The 19,141-nt window shown below is 39.3% G+C and overlaps 2 protein-coding genes across 2 annotated transcripts; both read right to left on the reverse strand.

Moving 5' to 3' along the window:
• Positions 1 to 870: 870 nt before the first annotated feature.
• On the reverse strand, positions 871 to 3,556 carry LOC113514124 (collagenase-like). Its single transcript, XM_026898120.3, has 5 exons — positions 3,339 to 3,556; positions 2,814 to 3,081; positions 2,287 to 2,382; positions 1,457 to 1,653; positions 871 to 1,039 (listed from the first exon to the last, which is right to left on the reverse strand). The coding sequence occupies exons 1-5, from the start codon at positions 3,525 to 3,527 to the stop codon at positions 935 to 937; spliced, it is 855 nt and encodes a 284-aa protein (XP_026753921.1). The 5' UTR covers positions 3,528 to 3,556; the 3' UTR covers positions 871 to 934.
• A 5,325-nt stretch (positions 3,557 to 8,881) lies between these two features.
• On the reverse strand, positions 8,882 to 13,194 carry LOC128200035 (collagenase-like). Its single transcript, XM_052891984.1, has 5 exons — positions 12,970 to 13,194; positions 11,355 to 11,622; positions 10,434 to 10,529; positions 9,576 to 9,772; positions 8,882 to 9,052 (listed from the first exon to the last, which is right to left on the reverse strand). The coding sequence occupies exons 1-5, from the start codon at positions 13,156 to 13,158 to the stop codon at positions 8,948 to 8,950; spliced, it is 855 nt and encodes a 284-aa protein (XP_052747944.1). The 5' UTR covers positions 13,159 to 13,194; the 3' UTR covers positions 8,882 to 8,947.
• Between the last annotated feature and the right edge of the window lie 5,947 nt (positions 13,195 to 19,141).

A 19,141-nucleotide genomic window follows, 5' to 3' on the forward strand; every position in this document is an offset into this window, starting at 1 on the left:
CAGTGAAATTACATGGTACAGAGGTATAACACCACAGTCTTCAGGAATGGCAACGCATATTGGTGGTGGTAGTGTTTAGAATTAGATTGTGGTCCACTAGCTTTTACCCGCGACTTCTTCCACGTAATCAGGATATATTTACTGACCGGAGAGCCTATGACCACCCCATATGAAATTTGGTATACATATACTATGTACGTACATAGTATATGTATACCAAATTTCATAGCGATTGGTAAGACGCTAAGAGGTAACAAAAAGACATTGTTAATAATACGGACTACCAGCCCTACTGCTAGAAATATACCCTGTCTGGTCAACCACCCTGGAAACCATTTCTTTCTTTCTTTCTAAACTTTTAGCAGTATTCAACACGATATGTCAGCTGAGCTGCTTTCATTCTCACCTATCATCCCTCACTGGTTTCCTACCAGAGTGTATAGTTAATGCAGACGGGGCTACTATTCCGTTATCATCCATTAAAACAAAAACATTTATAGCCGTGTGGTCTCGGCATAGAATGGGCCACCCCTTCCTTTCCCGTGAGCGTCGTAAGAGGCGAATAAGGGATTTGATTTAATTAAATATATACATATTTTGTATGCTGGTTTTCATTGCTCTCACCGGATCTAGTTGTGTACAATTTTCTTTTATACAACTTAGAATCGCAAACAAGCTGACGGCCCACCTGATGGAAAGTGGTAACCGTCGCCTATGGACAGAAGTGCCCAAGCAAATGACTTGTATACAAATTCTCCCTCTGGTGACTGTAATTTTTTAAAGATTTTTGACAATTTTAACCTTTATAGGTGCTTATTTTACTTATGTGCTTCATAATCTTCTTATTATTAAATAAATTAAAAACACATCTTATATTGCAAAAAATATTTTAATGTTTAATAATAAAATTAATAACACGAATAGGCGGACACGTCTACAATCTAGCTTGGATCCAGGACAGGAAGGATGTGACGCGGGCGAAGCCGGCGGGGAAGCCCACCTGGCAGCCGGCGGCCGAGCCGAACGATACCACACCGATCTGGGGGAGAAAGTACATACAAATCAAATAGTCTCTAAAACAGAGTAAGTTTATACGAAAGACATCGGCATGAGTACCTCAGTCTCATATGTCACAGTCGCCGTCAAGCACATGTTCAAGGGATATAGCAGTAAGATATGAGTACATGGGGCACGGGAACATAACACCTCAGGACTCAGGAATGGAAACGCATGATATACGTAGCTAATGTCTACAGGCAAGAGCTGATACTTTTTATCATGTGAACTTTCCACTCATTTGCCATTTCAAGATTCTTCATAAAAAAAAGACACAAGATAAGTAAAGATATTAATAATCACATAATAGTTTCAAAGGGATCCTTGTTAGTAACTGAAGAGACGACATACACTCAATGAATTTTTGAGTTGTTATGATCAAAACTTGAAGGCCACTAACCAGATTACGCTGGTTGCCGTTCCATATCCACAGAGGCCCGCCGGAGTCACCGCCGCAGGTGCTCTGACCGCCGGCGCCGCTCACACAGAGCGTGGAGCTGACCACGACGTTGCTACCGTAGGTGGAGGCGCACGCGGAGTTGGTGATGACCTGCAGCTGCACGTGGCTCAGGAACTGGTTGTTTGAGATTCCAGTGCCTGAAGGTATTTATGATTATAAATATGAGCGTAAGTGTTAAGTATACATAAAATAATTAGAGTTTTAGATTGTTGTGGAAGACACAGTTTTTTTCAGAGGGAAACTTGGTACAAAACTTATATGTTTAAATACCTCATACAAGTAACCTTTCTACATTTGTACAGCTCGCCACCGGCAGAGAGTTCACCCCCATACCCTAGAGCCTGGATGGTCATGTAGAGCGTGGTTTCAGAAATGTTTCCGAGCATGAAAGCTCATATTATGGCATGAGCTCCCTGTAGAGGTTTTTCAAGTTCTTCAAAAAATGGATGAAGAGGTTTCTTCATAGTCGGCTACGTGCGCATAATGCCCCTGGTATTGCAGGCGTTGTCACTTGTATAAAAAACCTGTATTTTTCTCATGAAGCAGTTTGCACTTCATGGGGAAAACACAGAAAACAAAGATGGGATATGGTATTGAAATTACAGAGTAAGGAGGTAAAACACCATAGTCCTCCGGTATGGCAATGCAAGAGATGTACCATAGCTATGATCTATGATGTTCGTGGCGCTGTTCATAAGTGACAGTTACCATTTTCCTTCAGGTGGGCTGTCAGATTGTTTATCATTTTGAATACCATAAAGAAAACTTACTGTCAGATGTGCGCCCGAAGCCGGCAGCCCACGCCCAGGAGCCAGCGAAGTTGTTGTTGGCGAGGGTGGTGGGCAGGCCTACGGGCTGGATGTTGTCTGTCAATAAATTGATTATAATGAAACTTTTCAAATGAACATGATAGAGTTTGCATCTGAATATGGTTTGTACGGTGGTTGACTTGTAAAAGAAACATTTTGTTAGCATATGGCAATGTTACATTATTTATTCGTATAAGAATGTTTCTCCGCTGTCTTAACCTTAGTTCAATTCGCTCAATTTAAAATAACAGTAGAGTTTCTTGCCTATTCTCAGCTGAAATTGCATTCCGAATGGGCAGTAGATTTATAAAAAATGACTATTCAAAAATACTTGTTACTGAGTTTAATTGAAAAATATTCTCAAACTAGAAAATTATGTAGGAAACCGCACTGTCAGTATATTGGCAAGGCTGATGCCTGGACTCATTTTAAAACAAAAAAATCGAATCATATAATGTTTTAAAACAATATTTGCTGCTGATACTAACTGCTGTAGGTGACCCAGCTCAGGTTGATGATGGCGATGTCATTATTCAGGTTGTTGGGACTGTAGTTGGCGTGCACGGAGACGGAGGAGGAGGTGACACGGGTACCGCCGGAGAACAGCAGGAGGGAGCCCAGCACGATGGTCAACTGTCTCGCGTTCTGACGGCCGTCGAACCAGCAGTGGGCGGCGGTGACTGCTCTGGTGTTGGAGAGAAGTGAGGAGCCGCACACAGAGGTACCGCCGGATTGAAGTGTGATCAACAATCCACCCTATGCATTAAGAAATATTAAAGTTTTCTGTATTTCAGTTACTTATCGCGGAGAGTAGCAATTTCGGACATAAGAAATGAATATCCTAGTCTTTAAAAGTGATGTGAAAACAAAAATTGAGATGTTTTGAGGTCTTTAGTTATATTGTTTATATAAACAGATGGTGATCACTGCTATTTAATCAGCTTCCTTGTTATTCCTAATTTAGAAATATCTTTATACAAAATGTAATTTATAAAAATTCTGCGAGGACTTACCAAGTGAGGGTGGTCGCCGAGGGACGCTGCTGATCCGCCGACGATCCTGGAACCATCGAAGTCGCCCGCCTCCTCGCTCCTCTTGATGGCGGCCGCCAGAGGGATGCCCACGTTCTCGTGGTAGTAGAGCCCGATTGGCTCCTCGGCCAGCACCGAGCCCACCAGCGCGACCAGCACCAAGAGTTTCATTGTTGCTCACAAAATAGTACAAGTTTGATAACAGTCTGGTCTACGACGAGTTTTTATATACAAATTTGGAACATCAATCTTTGTTAATCGCTGGGATTAACATTTTAAAATATTAGTTTAGATACATTGTCTGATTAGAAATGTGTTGTTTCAGATTAGGTACACTATTATATTAAATCGACAGACATGAATTATGTGTATTTTATGCCTACAAGTTATTAAATTTTTTTTTTATAAATTGGGCTAATAAAGTCGGTCAGTTTTTACTATTGTTTTGAGAACTTTTGTCTTGATTATCCCTTTCGTATGCAGTTGTACTAGTTTTGGGTTTTCACTTTATTTTGATTCACATCCCAAGGGATCACAAGTCGTCACAAGGGGCAAACAAGCATGCGGTTCACCTGATGGTAAGTGATTACCGTCACCTATAAACACCTGCAACATTAGAGGAATTTCCAGTGTGCTGTCTGCTTTTAAAAAGGAATATGCCATTTTCTTAAAAGGTTAAGTTCTTTTTACTTGTCAGAGTATAATTATTCTTTATTTACATTACAAGTAGAGCAGTTTAATTATCATTTACGGTGCGTACGTGATCTTATACCAGAACAACACCTCTGAGGAAGCTCTTGAATCTTGTATACAGAACTATCTTTATTATAGTCTTTACTACGATTTGTCTCCTTGCTGAGACAATAAATAGTATGTTTGACGTATACTTTAATGGCGTGCTCAGTATGCGACCTGAGTCGTATCCTACTTTATTTTATTGAATCATGTCTTGGGACATTTTACGTTTCAATATGCGAGTTGTGCGATTTACGTCCATAAGATGTCTTGCCAGTCTGTTAGAGTGTTTTGTTATCTTCTCCTTGTAGGATTGTGTGTTGTAGTATTTCCTGTCTAGCAGTTCCAATTTTTAGGTCATGATGCAGTTGCTAGTTTGTGACAAACCAAGGAGCATTAGTATACATTATTTATTTTACAGAGCTGTCTAAGAAAAAATGCAAAGTTGGCGTGAAGAGCTCCTAACTAGAGCATGTCACTGCGTCTAGTTTTCGTAGCTCCGAAGCATACTGCAATGTGGAACGTTGGAATTGTCTATCAATATTCTAAATCATTTGAACAATTTCTTATTAGAAATATTCGAATTATTTTTCGATCGATTATAAGTGTTCTTATACCCAACTAGAACATAAATCATGGAATAAGTTGTTTTGAAATCAAATACAGATATTGAGAATTATTCTATAGGAGGCTGCCCTATACTATATTTGCTTGGAGTGGTAAGCTCTTTTTCGGTACCTGACTTCAATAAGAAGTTATTTATTTAAAGATATTATTTTTCAGTATTTCATGATCATGATACATCCGTTGACTCTTTACTATTGAACACAGGCCTCTCCATAAGTAGGTTTTACCAGTAACTGCCACGTTTGGCAAACGGGTCAGCAACCGCAGTTAGACTTTTAGTAAGGTTTTAAGAGAGACACTGCTGTCCAATTCTTGACTATTAAAATACCTTAGTGGCTCTTTAGGCTACTTATGGGATAGGAAGTAGTAGTGCAATCTATACCGGGACCACACGACAACAAAACTAGAAACAAATATAAAACAAAAATAGAAAGAAGCTCTATTGATTCCAATTAAAAATATCAACATCAGTTCGGTGGGGGGAAAGGGATTGTTAGCATAAGGCATATTGCTAGCAATGGGGCTGTAAAACCCCATTGCTAGCAATATGCCTTATCAGGTCAACCTCTACGAGGTCCCCCTGGAAATCATCGTGAACAATTCTTGTTGAATTCGTCACAATGGGCTAACTGACCTACTACAACCTCACCTATCATCCTTCACTGGTGCCCCACCTGTATATACTGATAGCGCGGGTGGGGTTGCCATTTCATTATTATCCATTAAAAAAAATATCAGTTTGGTAACAATATCGCATAATAAAATGGTTTGCATCCGCATCATCATTTCAGTCCCGCTCGTGTTTACATACTGTGTTTCGGTTTCAATGGTGGGATATAGCAATTGAATTACATGATGTGGATGCATAACTCTATAGTTCTCAAGAGTGACAACGATTGTAGGATACTCTCTCATGTTTACAGGTGACTGTTGCTGCTTTCCATCAGGTGGACCTTTAGCTTGTTTGGCATTGTAAGTTTAAGAAATTAAACATACAAACGAATATGTCGCCAGTTCTGAACTAGTTTTTGTTTGAATTCCATATCAATATTGTAATTTATTTATTTATTTAAACTTTATTGATCTATAAAATATAATACAAAAGTTGAACTTAATGCTATAAGCATTCTCTACCAGTCAAACTTTAGGATGTGCGGAAATACTCGAGGGCGTTGATATGATGTATTCATTAAAGCTTAGACTGTAAGCCTCCAGCTCCAGGCCACTCCTCTGGGTGACGTTCGGGCGGGTGATCGTGCTAGTTGCGTTGTGACATATTGTTTAATATTTCTTACACATACCTACCATACTAGGAGGACAACACACATATTGGAAATAAAATTATTTATAATTTGTAATGATTGAAGCTGTCGATTTCCTTTAGAGTCTACTTGTAGACACTTTCAATCTAATGTGTCTACGAGATACCTCGTTGTTCATTGGTGTGCGTGTACTCATGATTGAAGCCGTTGTAATATGTCGTGTAGCAGATCAGACCAGAGGGAGACTTTGTACAAAAGGTCTACTAGAAGGATGCCTGTCTGGTAAGTGTTATTGCTGTGTTTCTGTTTGGAGGGTGGAGTATGGTAGTGAAGTTTTTGGGTACCGGGACATAATATATCAGTCTACAAGAATAGTAGCAATGAACACTACAGAGTATTTTGTGATAACCAAGTTTCTATTCATGTCTATAGGCGACAGTTACCATTTTCTATCAGATGGGCCGTCAGCTTGTTTGTTATTCACAGTGGTCTGGGAAGTAATAGGTGGACAAAAGTAGTGCAAGGAGTATTGAAAACAAACAACTAAATGACAATATGTAACTATATTTTTAATTAACTCTAAATTTAATATCTGTATATTATAGTTACAATATCTATTTATTGGCCCAATAATAAATGTTGAAACGAAGAACCTGATCAAAATCGATATAAATATCCGACTAATATGGGCGATATTGGAATGGGCGATGACTTGTTTCTCGCCATCGATGTCGACAGGAACCTAATATATAGTTATTGTAGTGGTGCCGATATTTCACGTGCCTAGTTTATAGTTCTCTGGCACTCACTCACTCACTCTTCCATTGTCATACTCATCTACTCATATCTTTTAGTATTTATCATTAATACATTAGTTCTATAGTTTGAAAATTTCACAATATTGTACACCGCTATATTCGTTGACTTTGATGCTCCTTTCCACTTTGGTTGTTGCTGGAAGAGAACTCTTTTAGAGTTAAGCTCGCCTTTGTATATTTGTTTACTTCTGTCATATTTTTATTTATAATTAGTGTGTATAATAATGTACTAAAATAAATAAATGAAATAATTAAATATATCAGAATGTTCCTTATGATATTAGTCTCGACTTTGTGTGTGCAGTAGCCACTGCCAACGTTTATTCTATGGCCCTCAAGTCTATCTCGTTGATAAGGTTCGTGACGTTGTAATAATTAAATACTGATTGATACATTCATTGGGTTTATACGTCCTTATCATATCGAATTAAGCGCAGACAGTTTAGTTCGACAACGTTACACTGTGATCCGGGAATTCCAAAATCAAATCCCGGCCTAAACCTTATAATTTTCGAATTAACTTTTGGATCATTTTAAAGTTATTACCACCCACTCCGTACTTGAAGTCTTGTTTGGAGGGACGTAAAGTCGTCATCCGGTAAGCCCCGTCAAAAGTCTTCCTGAACGACGAAGGTGGTATAGAAACTCTTGTCAGCAGATACCAACACCCTGACACGAGTAGTAGTGTGAACGACAAAGGAAACCAGGAATATAAATTGGGTATATACGCCTGTTCATTAAATAAGCTTAGAAAAGTAGGACCTTGACGGGGAGCTAAAAGAGAACTATAGGATAAGTCGATTTTGAATTTGGTAGTAAACAATATAAAAACAATTGAAATGGCCTATACTCCACAACTAATAATATCAAGAGGTTAAATCTTTAATTTCAGGATTAGTTGTAATTGGTGTAGCAAATTAAAACCCAATTATAAAAAATAAATATGCGAACGACTCCAACGTCTAATGGGATAGTCAGAGACATTCGTGAGTATGTTAAGATCCAATAAGATAGAGGGCAAGTCTATTGCAGTCACTTGGATTAATTTGGTCTGCTAATGATGTTTTATAACACTGGAGAGTTTGTATGAAATATAAAAACAAAAATGTATTGAGATTTCGACTATGCTAGTAGAACAAATTTGTTGTTGTTTCATAAATATTATCATGGGATTTTGACTTGGAAATATGTACCGCGTTTACGTCAAAATTAACCTTTTCTAACTGTAAAAGGAAGGCACAAAGACCAACAAAAAAGTAGACGCCATGAAGATGATGGTATTCGTAATAGAGATGTGACTCCGGATATGGTGTGGCTGATAGGGATGAGAGGAGAAGATAAATTAAAAAGGGGTAAAGAAATGATGGAGACCCAAATCTCTATAACCCAAGTATTACAAAGCAATTAATAATAAACTGTAAATACTAATTCTATATTATTTTAGTTGATTAGATTAAAACTTATGCCTGAAGGAGAGCGCCAGGCAGTTTGGACTTATATTCTGGCCAAACAACTGGAGACAGGTCCATGTTTGAGAAGATGTTATTTTATTAGCTACTATATGCACCTTTTTTATTACTATTAAGAGACAGGCTTTCTCAGGCAGAAAATCCTGTAACATTGCGGCCTTTCTATGATCTTTTGTGCTCGCCCTTTTTTAAAGTCGCTGCTAATTCCTATTAGTGATAGGAATTTTAAGATGTCCTTTGTAATAATTATTTTTCTCCTCAGGATGTAAAGTGTATTTTCCAAAGGAAATATATCGTTTAGGTCTGTGTGGGCTACAGCCAATATACCCGTATATGTATCGTTTACGCTCCTAAATCTTTAATAGCGAGTTTTTGAATACCATCTAAATCTGTATAATGATACACGTTTGTATTGTAATGTACTGCAGTGACTGCTTACCATCCATCAGATGGACTGCATGCTTGTTTGACACCTTCTTGATACAGAAAAATAATGCCATCTAGCGTCATTTATACTACATTATTATTATCATATTATTTTGTGTAGTCCGTGCGTTAGTTTACATGATTCAATTGTGTATCAGTTTAAAAGTAAAAGAATTAAAAACTTTCCATAAATTGAAAAAATTACTTTATTATTTGACTTGTTATTAATGGACATTTGCAAATGTCACTTGTATTTACAATCTAGCCTGGATCCAGGAGAGGAAGGAGGTGACACGAGCGAAACCGGACGGGAAGCCGCGCTGGCAGCCGGAGGCCGAGCCGAACGACACCACACCGACCTGCGAGAGAAAAACATTGAATAAATAAAGAGAAATATAAGCGACGACAGCTTGGTATGACAACACTTTATTGCGTTTCGGAGAATCCAAAAGAGAATCCCAATGTACCAAACCCTTCCAAAAATCTGTAATTCAGTGGTTATTAATTCTCTGAACTTTTTTAAACATACAGTGTGCTTTATTTAGTAACTCTAAATTGAATTTTCTTACATTTTCTTTTGCTTCTAATTTTGTGCCACAAATTTATATGTAAAGTATATGCAGTTGCGGCGTCTTATTATATTAATATTTCTGAAGTATTCATGGACACATCTCACAGTGTCAAAAGCGTATACGAGTAATAAGATTGTCAATTACAACAATAACAAATTGGTCTGAAACATCCGCAACAGCGAGGCTTCTGTCTTCCATCCAGCATTGACCAGAAAGCAAAATATCACGAGACTTCCAGCAATTTTAATACGGATTAATTTGTAATCAAGAATATGGAGGTTAGGTAATGGCAATGAAAATAAATACTAACCAGAGTGCGCTGGTTGCTGGCCCAGAGCCATAGAGGGCCGCCGGAGTCACCGCTGCAGATGTTGCGTCCGCCGGCGCCGCTCACACAGAGCGTGGAGCTGACCACGACGTTGCTACCGTAGGTGGAGGCGCACACCGCGTTGGTGATGATCTGCAGCTGCACTTGACTCAAGATCTGGTTGTTGGAGATTCCACTGCCTGAAATAATTATTATAAGTATATAAATACTCACTGATTAGTATATGTTATAAAGGTGTAAGCTGAAACATTAAAATGCTCTGCTTGCCTTAAAAAATGAATACCAAGGGCGTCACAATGTATTCTATAATTTCCTTGGTGTTCTTCATATCAATAGATACCACTTCCTATCAGGTGGCAGTGAATTTACCGGATACAGAGGAATAACACTCGAGTCCTCAGAAATGGCAACGTACGTATCATGGGCGAAATAGTACACTCTATTATGTCCATGGTACTGCTCATGTTACCATTTACCATCAGGTGGGCCGTCAATTTGTTTGCCATTCTAAGTTGCATAAAAAAAAGGTGGCCCATAAATTCCTTTTATTACTATTATGATTTCAGCCGTTAATTATCCACTGCTGAATATAAGCCTTCCCCATAAGGGGGTTTATCCCAATAATTGTCACACTTGGCAGTTAGGTTGGTAACTGCAGTTAGACTTATAGAGATGTTTAATGTGGGTCGTTGCTGCCCATCCCTCGATCATAAGTTCCCTTAGTCGCCTCTTATGATATCCACGGGAAATGAAGGTGTAGCCTATTCTATGCCGGGTCACACATGGAGAACTGTAATAAATTTCTTTGCCATTCCAAATTTATTTGAAAATGAAACTTACTGTCAGAGGTGCGTCCGAAGCCAGCAGCCCAAGCCCAGTTGCCAGCCAGGTTGACGTTGCCCAGACCGATGGGCAGCCTTACGGGCTGGATGTTGTCTGTCAACACAAGGATTACATTTGAACATCTGCACACGGCAACAGAATAATCTTCGATGAAACCAAAATTGGAAACATATATTGCTTTGTAAGATTTGTGTACACTACTAATTGTAAGTTAGACTCCTTCATGTAAAGGAGTTTTGCAAAAGCCGTATGATTAGAATAATTCAAAAGTCCTACTAGTAATTCATTCACATAGATAGACTTTACAGCCTATTGCTGTCAAGTAAGATATTCCAGAAGGAAAAGGGACTGAATTCCTCTAAATTTTGTTAAAGTATGTCTTTGTTCCATATTTAAAGATTAAATTCACTGATTTTTCTAAATCAAAAACTGAGTTCATACTATGTTCTTATATATTTCCGTAAAGTTTATTAGTAATAGATTCCGGTATTTATTTCTTTCAGGCGTTTAGATTATTGTCAACAATATTAATCCATTTGTATCTTTGACCATGTAAAATGGCGTTAAAATTATCAAATTTGATAAGCCGTATACGATAGCTATGCGTCTAAACATCTAAACAACCCGACGCCTCTACAAACTGATTTTCGATTACTCAGGGCCAACTCAGTATAATACTGTAGAATTATTAAATTGTAATCATCATCATCATCATCATCTCAGCCACTATCCGTCCACTGCTGGACATAAACCTCCCCCATAGACTGCCATAAAGACATGCCATAAAAACGGTCCTGAGCCACCTGCATCCATTAACTCCCTGCAATGCACTTCAGGTCGTCACTCCATCTAGGGGGAGTCGTCCTACTAAATTGCAATATTTGTAATGAATTTTGACAATAGTGAAAAGATACTAACTGGTGTAGGAGACCCAGCTGAGGCCGATGATAGCGATGTCGTTGTTCAGGTTGTTGGGGTTGTAGTTGGCGTGCACGGCGACGGAGGAGGTTGTGATACGGGTACCGCCGGAGAACAGGCGGAGGGAGCCCAGCACGATGGTCAACTGTCTCGCGTTCTGACGGCCGTCGAACCAGCAGTGGGCGGCGGTGACTGCTCTGGTGTTGGAGAGAAGTGAGGAGCCGCACACAGAGGTACCGCCGGATTGAAGTGTGATCAACAATCCACCCTAAATATAAGGAAATAAGTTAGACTTTTCTTTAGATTATAAGCTTATTATTTGTCAAGGCACTAGTAATCCACCATATAAGAAAGCCAATATAGTTTGTGTATATCTTGTTGACTGGGAATATTGTCGGCATAAGTTACAGGGAATTTATGCCGATTGCGGAAGATGTCCGAATATTTGAAAGTAGTCGTGTTAAGTCTTCTAAATAAAAAAGTAGTGATAACAAAAGACTATCAAATAATCACTGAGACTACATCCTATCTTACTTAAATAATAAAATTGTGACTGGATCGGTACAGGGAAATATTTAATAAAATGATATAAGGGATCTTAGTAATGATGACGGAAGTCAAAACAATTATTATTAGAAATTTCGTCTATATACTTATTCGGGCGTCACCTAAAAACTTCATCGCCAAATTGAATGCAATATTCACAGTTGTGTTCCCGAAGGTGTAACTTAAAATCTAGTGTATGTTACATCTTGATATGTTATCTAGAAGTGGGCTGTTTCATTGGTTTTTCTACTTCCGAAATCCACGCGTGCGAAGTTGCGAGCAAGAAGCTAATTAATGAAATAAAATAACCATTGGAATGATATAACATCATTATAATTAATATAGTATATAAAATGAATAATTGTCATTACTTATGGTGGATGGATGGGCAGCAGCGTCTTTCTTAAAACATCACTAAAAACCAAACTACGGTTGCCAGCCCGCCTGCCAAGCATGGTAATTATTGGTAAAACTCCCATTGTTGGGAAGGGTATGTTCAGCAATAGCCAGTTAATGGCTGATACAAAATTACTTAATAACAGTTTTCTTGGGCCTCAACAGCTTTTTACATTTCTTATTTAATACTGATGCATATTATTAGCTGCTGGCAAATATCTTTGCAAGAAGGGGACTGGGCATGGGGAATTCCTTAAAATACGCTGCAATGTAGTAATTAATGTTTTGTCTCAGCCTTGGCAGAGTCCAATTGCGGAGCGAGTCACATATTTAGGTGGTAAATGTTAGGATGTTTGATTTTTACTGCAGGAGTTCGAGATACGCACTTTATGTTCTAGTGAACCTTTTACAGAACAAAGATACGAGGGATTGGATAGAGTTTCCTTTCAGAAGAAGGACGAATTAGTTCACGAGTTATACATAACAATACAAAAGCAACGAATGGCCATTGTGTCGAAGATGGAACTATGTTGGAATTTAGCCAATATGAATCAGGCAGTAACTACACGTCTCCACTGGGACGGATGACAAGTGGAAAGTTAGTCCATGCTATACTTCCAAAGTATCATATTAGGAAGAATCATTGAAAATAATATAAAATGTGAGTACTGACCAAGTGAGGGTGGTTGCCGAGAGCCGCGGCCGAACCGCCGACGATCCTGGATCCATCGAAGTCAGCAGCCTCCTCGCTCCTCTTGATGGCGGCCGCCAGAGGGATGCCCACGTTCTCGTGGTAGTAGAGCCCGATCGGCTCCTCGGCCAGCACCGAGCCCACCAGCGCGATCAACAGCAACAGTTTCATTTTTGCACACACAGTAGTATGATGACAATTGGTCCGTCCACAGACCTTTATATACTGATTTAAAACATCAATCTTGATGTAATCAGTAAGATTAATATTAAAAGATTCATTTACTTAAATATCAGGTTATCAGTGTTCTTCAGATTAGAAATATCATTTAATTAAAGCAATGTGTCCTTGAAGTTACATGAGGCGGAAGTTTTGAACGCATGTAAGATACGCAGGCATGTGTAAATACCTCCGCAGTAACACCATGTATTTATTTGATATTTTTAAGACTTCCAAACGAAGCAGTTTCTCAAAATAGTTAATATTTTCAGCAAATATATTGTATGAGTCCATCAATGTAACCAACATAACCAATTTAGTCAATTTCTTTTGATATTTAAAGCTCATATGTTGGATAATAATTTAATTGAAGCAGTTATTTTTTTTTGGAGTAACTATTTCTTACAAAGAAACGCATATACTCGTACTACACTACTCCAGACTTCGAATTAAAATGTTTTTAAAAGTCACTTTTTAAAGAGCAAAATTTGTTTATATTGAAGAACCAAATTTGAATTGTTTGAATTTGAGACGAATGCTATAATACCTAAATGCCATGGGAGCTACAAGTGAGGAATCCCATGGTATGTAATGCAGTATACATGTCGTGCGTACGATTTAAAAATCAATATAATCAAATGTATATGTTTATTAAAAAATATAGTTAATGTGATATTTTAAATATTGGTATTTAGAGGTACGCAGGTCGCATATACTCTTATTGAATATCCCAAACAGTACTGAAAATAAAACACCAAATCAGTGAGTTTTCCAACGACAACATCTTTATTTTTTTATCGTCCTTATTTTAAACATTTGTATATGGCTAGTTCGAAAAGTAACGCGCTATTGGTATACGTTGGCGTGGTACCAATAAGAAATGGTAAGTAAGGATGATGCCAATTGACAAATCTGTGTATTGTTGAATTGGAGAACTGGCTAGTTACTTTAGATTTTTAGAACGAATTGGTTGAAGTGCGTTGTACATTAAGGCGGAGTAGTAAGGCAAATATTTGTATTTTTATTATGCAATAATTCTTCAACGGATTTCAATGAAATTTGGCTTACAGATTAACCATATCTTGGCTTTCCACATCGAATACTTTTTATCCTAATTCACGCGCACAAAGCCACTGAACACAGCTAGTTTCAGAGAGATAATGTCTGTAAGACGATTATGATTTCGCTTGATACGGCTATGTTGTAATCGATAAGATTACAGTTTTAATTAGGTGTAATGCGGATTACTGATGTAACATGTTATTGTATTACACTATTAGCTCGCGGTCATGCCTCGCCTCCGCACGGGTGCCTAAGGTCATTCTCTCAAGAATCTGCACCAATGTGTTGGGTGGCATTCATTTTAATGGTACATAAAGCAAACTACGTTTGTACAGGACTAAATTAATTATATTCTTAGTAAGAGTATAATGTAAGAAGAATTATAATTTAACCTAAAATATTGTTCTAAAAATTGAATCCAAAGTATCTTAAATATGACGATGACAAATATTAACCAGTGCGTGTTGCCAGTGACGATATACGGGAATTAAAAGACGAGCCTACATTGCTAACTATATGTAAAAACTCCAAGTTTCTCAGCGGGTTACGGAAAGGTCTATATTAAGAGTTTCTTTGTGTAATAGAATTTGAGATGGGGATAATTGCCGAAGAATCAAAGTGTCCGATATAGTCCAGGAACAAGTATGCTATAGTAGCAATGCGCCAGTCACGTAATTAGAATGTACCATCGACGAGAAAGAAAGAGTTACGAGAACGACCTCGTACCGGCAGACACAGTGGAGCACAATTTCCGCAAGCAAGATGAAGGGTGGACCTCAGTTGTAACTAACCAGAATTTTTGCTTTGTTAAAAACTCGTCTGCATGAGTACTTTTATCCTACTCACATTTCTGACATGCTTACATGGTTTGGAGAATGTTTATGTTAGTAAAATTAAGAGGTACTGGGGCATAATACCTTAGTCTTTAGAAATGGCAACACAAGAGAGACACCATAGATAATGAATTATATTCTGCAAGCTCCACGGTGTTAGTTATGTGCATGGATAACGGTTATCGTTTATCATCAGGCGGACTATTAAGAGTTCCAAAAGCAAAATGTAGTATCGATCACATAAGCATTGCAAGGACTCAGTGGATGCAGGTGGCTCAGAACCGTTCATTGTGTATGGTGTATTTCCACTTTAGCTTCTTTATCCTTCGGACTATGTCGGTCACTTTGATAATTTTACAGATATCTTTATTTCGAATTCTGTCACGCAAAGAAACTCCGAATATAGTCCTCTCTATAATTCGCTAAGTAATCTGAAGCTCTTGCTTATAGACAACCTTGTAGAACTATATTTCGGTTCCATTAATCGACATTTCCAACGTACACTAGTTCGTATTTTTTTACCTTCGTCTCCAAACCTTGAGCTATTTTGGATGAGAAGACGCGGCGTAATTTTTCGAACGCTGCCCAGCCGAGTTGGATTCGTCGGTTGACTTCTCGGTCGAAAATGGATTTACCTAGTCGAATCAGTACCAGGCATACATAGTCGTTAATAATTTCGAGCGTAGTGTTTTTTTTTTTTTAATGGGTGATAATGGTATGGTAACCCCGTCTACGCTATTGGTATACACTGACGGGGCACCAGTGATAGATGACTGATGAGAATGAAAGTAGGTCAGTTAGCCCATCCTGACGAATTCAACTAGAATAAGTCACGATGGTTTCCAGGAGGAACCACGTGGAGGTCGACCTGACAGGGTATATTGCTAGTAATGGAGATATTTGAACCCATTAATAACAATCCCTTTCCCCCCTCGAGCGTAGTGTTCTCAATTGTAATCGGTATAGGTGTGCTGTGGACGTTAGGCATGATTTTAGTTTTGCCCATGTTCATCTTAAGGTTTACCTGTTTAGAAGCACTGTTGAGGTCATTGCGCGTAGTGTTCCAGTCCTCCAGGAATTCCGCCATGATGACTATATCAACAATGTCGATGATACGATGATGTAGGTATATTATCAATTAACAAACTGATATTATAAATGTGAATGTATGTATATATATTTAGAGATGTTGTGTGTTTCATCTGGAAGAGATCGCTTAGCAAGAACACCGCCTTTTGTACTACGCTATCATCACCATCATTCCAGCCATTATCCGTCCACTGCTGGACATTAGCTTCTCCCATAGACTGCCATAAAGTCCTACACTATAATTGAAAATTCTTCAGCAAGTACATATAGTGTTAAATAAATAAATACATTGTGTTCAATACGAAATAAAATATCGATTAAAGAATATCTATTTATATATTTTATTATTTCTTTCCTGTTCCCATTTATTTTTCCACTTAGCGTTTATATTATAAAAATGTACATCTAGAACAGATCCTTTTTTTCTCACTAGACAGCCATTTTTAAAATCCGTCTGTGTCCCTCTCTCTCTGTCTCTCCTTTTTTCTTTTTTCGGCCCTGCCACCTTGTTTTCATTATTTTTAAACGGTTTTATTTAGCTCGACCTCGACGGTTTTTATTTATTTGGGTCAAAATTAGAAATTGGAATTTAAGCACCTTCCCGTTGTCAGATTGATCTGAAATTTGGTACACACATTTAATTTAGATGACAATACAATATAATAAAATCAATAACATTATAAATCTAAGATGGCCGCCGATACAAAATGACGGATTACATATTTTTCCTTAACCCCGCAATATGGGTATCAAATGAAAGGGCTACACTAGTAAAACACGATGATTATGTCAAAACTTTAAATTCAAGATGGACGCCGTTCCAATATGGCGGACTAGGTACATATTTTTCCACAACCACCACAATATGGGTATCAAATAATAGGACTACACTGAGACACCCAGACACTAGACACTCGGACACTAGACACTCAGACACCCAGACCCTAGACACACAGACACTAGACACTCGGATACAAGACACTCGGACACTAGACACTCAGACACTAGACACTCGACACTCGACACTCGACACTCAGACACTAAACACCAGACACTAGACACTCAGACACTCGACACTCAGACACTAGACACTAGACACTCGACACTAGACACTCGACACTCGACACTCGACACTCGACACTCGACACTCGACACTCGACACTCGACACTCGACACTCGACACTCGACACTCGACACTCGACACTCGACACTCGACACTCGACACTCAGACACTAAACACTAGACACTAGACACTAGACACTCAGACACTCGACACTCAGACACTAGACACTCGACACTCGACACTCGACACTCGACACTCAGATACTTAACACTAGACACTAGACACTCAGACACCCAGACACTAGACACTCAGACACTAGACACTCGGATACAAGACACTCAGACACTAGATTCTCAGACACTTGACACTCAAACACCCAGATACTAGACACTCTGATACTCGACACTCGACACTCAGACACTAAACACCAGACACTAGACACTCAGACACTCGACACTCGACGACACTCGACACTCGACACTCGACACTCAGACACTAAACACTAGACACTAGACACTAGACACTAGACACTCAGACACTCGACACTCAGACACTAGACACTCGACACTCGACACTCGACACTCAGATACTAAACACTAGACACTAGACACTCCGACACTCGGATACAAGACACTCAGACACTAGACTCTCAGACACTTGACACTCAGACACCCAGACACTAGACACTCAGACACTAGACACTCGAAACTCGACACTCGACACTCGACACTCGACACTAAACACTAGACACTCAGACACTAGACACTCGACACTCGGATACAAGACACCCAGACACTAGACTCTCAGACACTTGACACTCAGACACCCAGACACTAGACACTCTGACACTAGACACTCGACACTCGACACTCAGACACTAGACACTAGACACTCGACACTAGATACTCGACACTCGACACTCGACACTCGACACTCGACACTCGACACTCAGACACTAAACACTAGACACTAGACACTCAGACACTCGACACTCAGACACTAGACACTCGACACTCGACACTCAGATACTAAACACTAGACACTAGACACTCAGACACCCAGACACTAGACACTCAGACACTAGACACTCGGATACAAGACACTCAGACACTAAACACCAGACACTAGACACTCAGACACCCAGACACTAGACACTCAGACACTAGACCCTCGGATACAAGACACTCAGATACTAGACTCTCAGACACTTGACACTCAGACACCCAGACACTAGACACTCTGACACTAGACACTCGACACTCGATTCTCGACACTCGACACTCGACACTTGACACTCGACACTCGACACTCGACACTCGACACTCGATACTCAGACACTCGACACTAGACACTCAGACACTCAGACACTCGACACTAGACACTCAGACACTCAGACACTAGACACTCAGACACTAGACACTCAGACACCCAGACACTAGACACTCTGACACTAGACACTCGACACTCGATACTCGACACTCGACACTCGACACTCGACACTCGACACTCGACACTCGACACTCGACACTCGACACTCGACACTCGACACTCAGACACTCGACACTAGACACTAGACACTCAGACACTCAGACACTCGACACTAGACACTCAGACACTCAGACACTAGACACTCAGACACTAGACACTCAGACACTAGACACTCAGACACTAGACACTAGACACTAGACACTCGACACTCGACAGTCGACAGTCGACACTCGTCACTCGACACTCAGACACTAAACACTAGACACTAGACACCAGACACTCAGACACTCGACACTCAGACACTAGACACTCGACACTCGACACTCGACACTCGACACTCAGATACTAAACACTAGACACTAGACACTCAGACACTGGACACTCGGATACAAGACACTCA

Source organism: Galleria mellonella, unplaced genomic scaffold (genome assembly GCF_026898425.1).
Source record: "Galleria mellonella isolate WM207_F2 unplaced genomic scaffold, CSIRO_AGI_GalMel_v1 utg10765, whole genome shotgun sequence".
Classification (NCBI taxonomy): domain Eukaryota; kingdom Metazoa; phylum Arthropoda; class Insecta; order Lepidoptera; family Pyralidae; genus Galleria; species Galleria mellonella.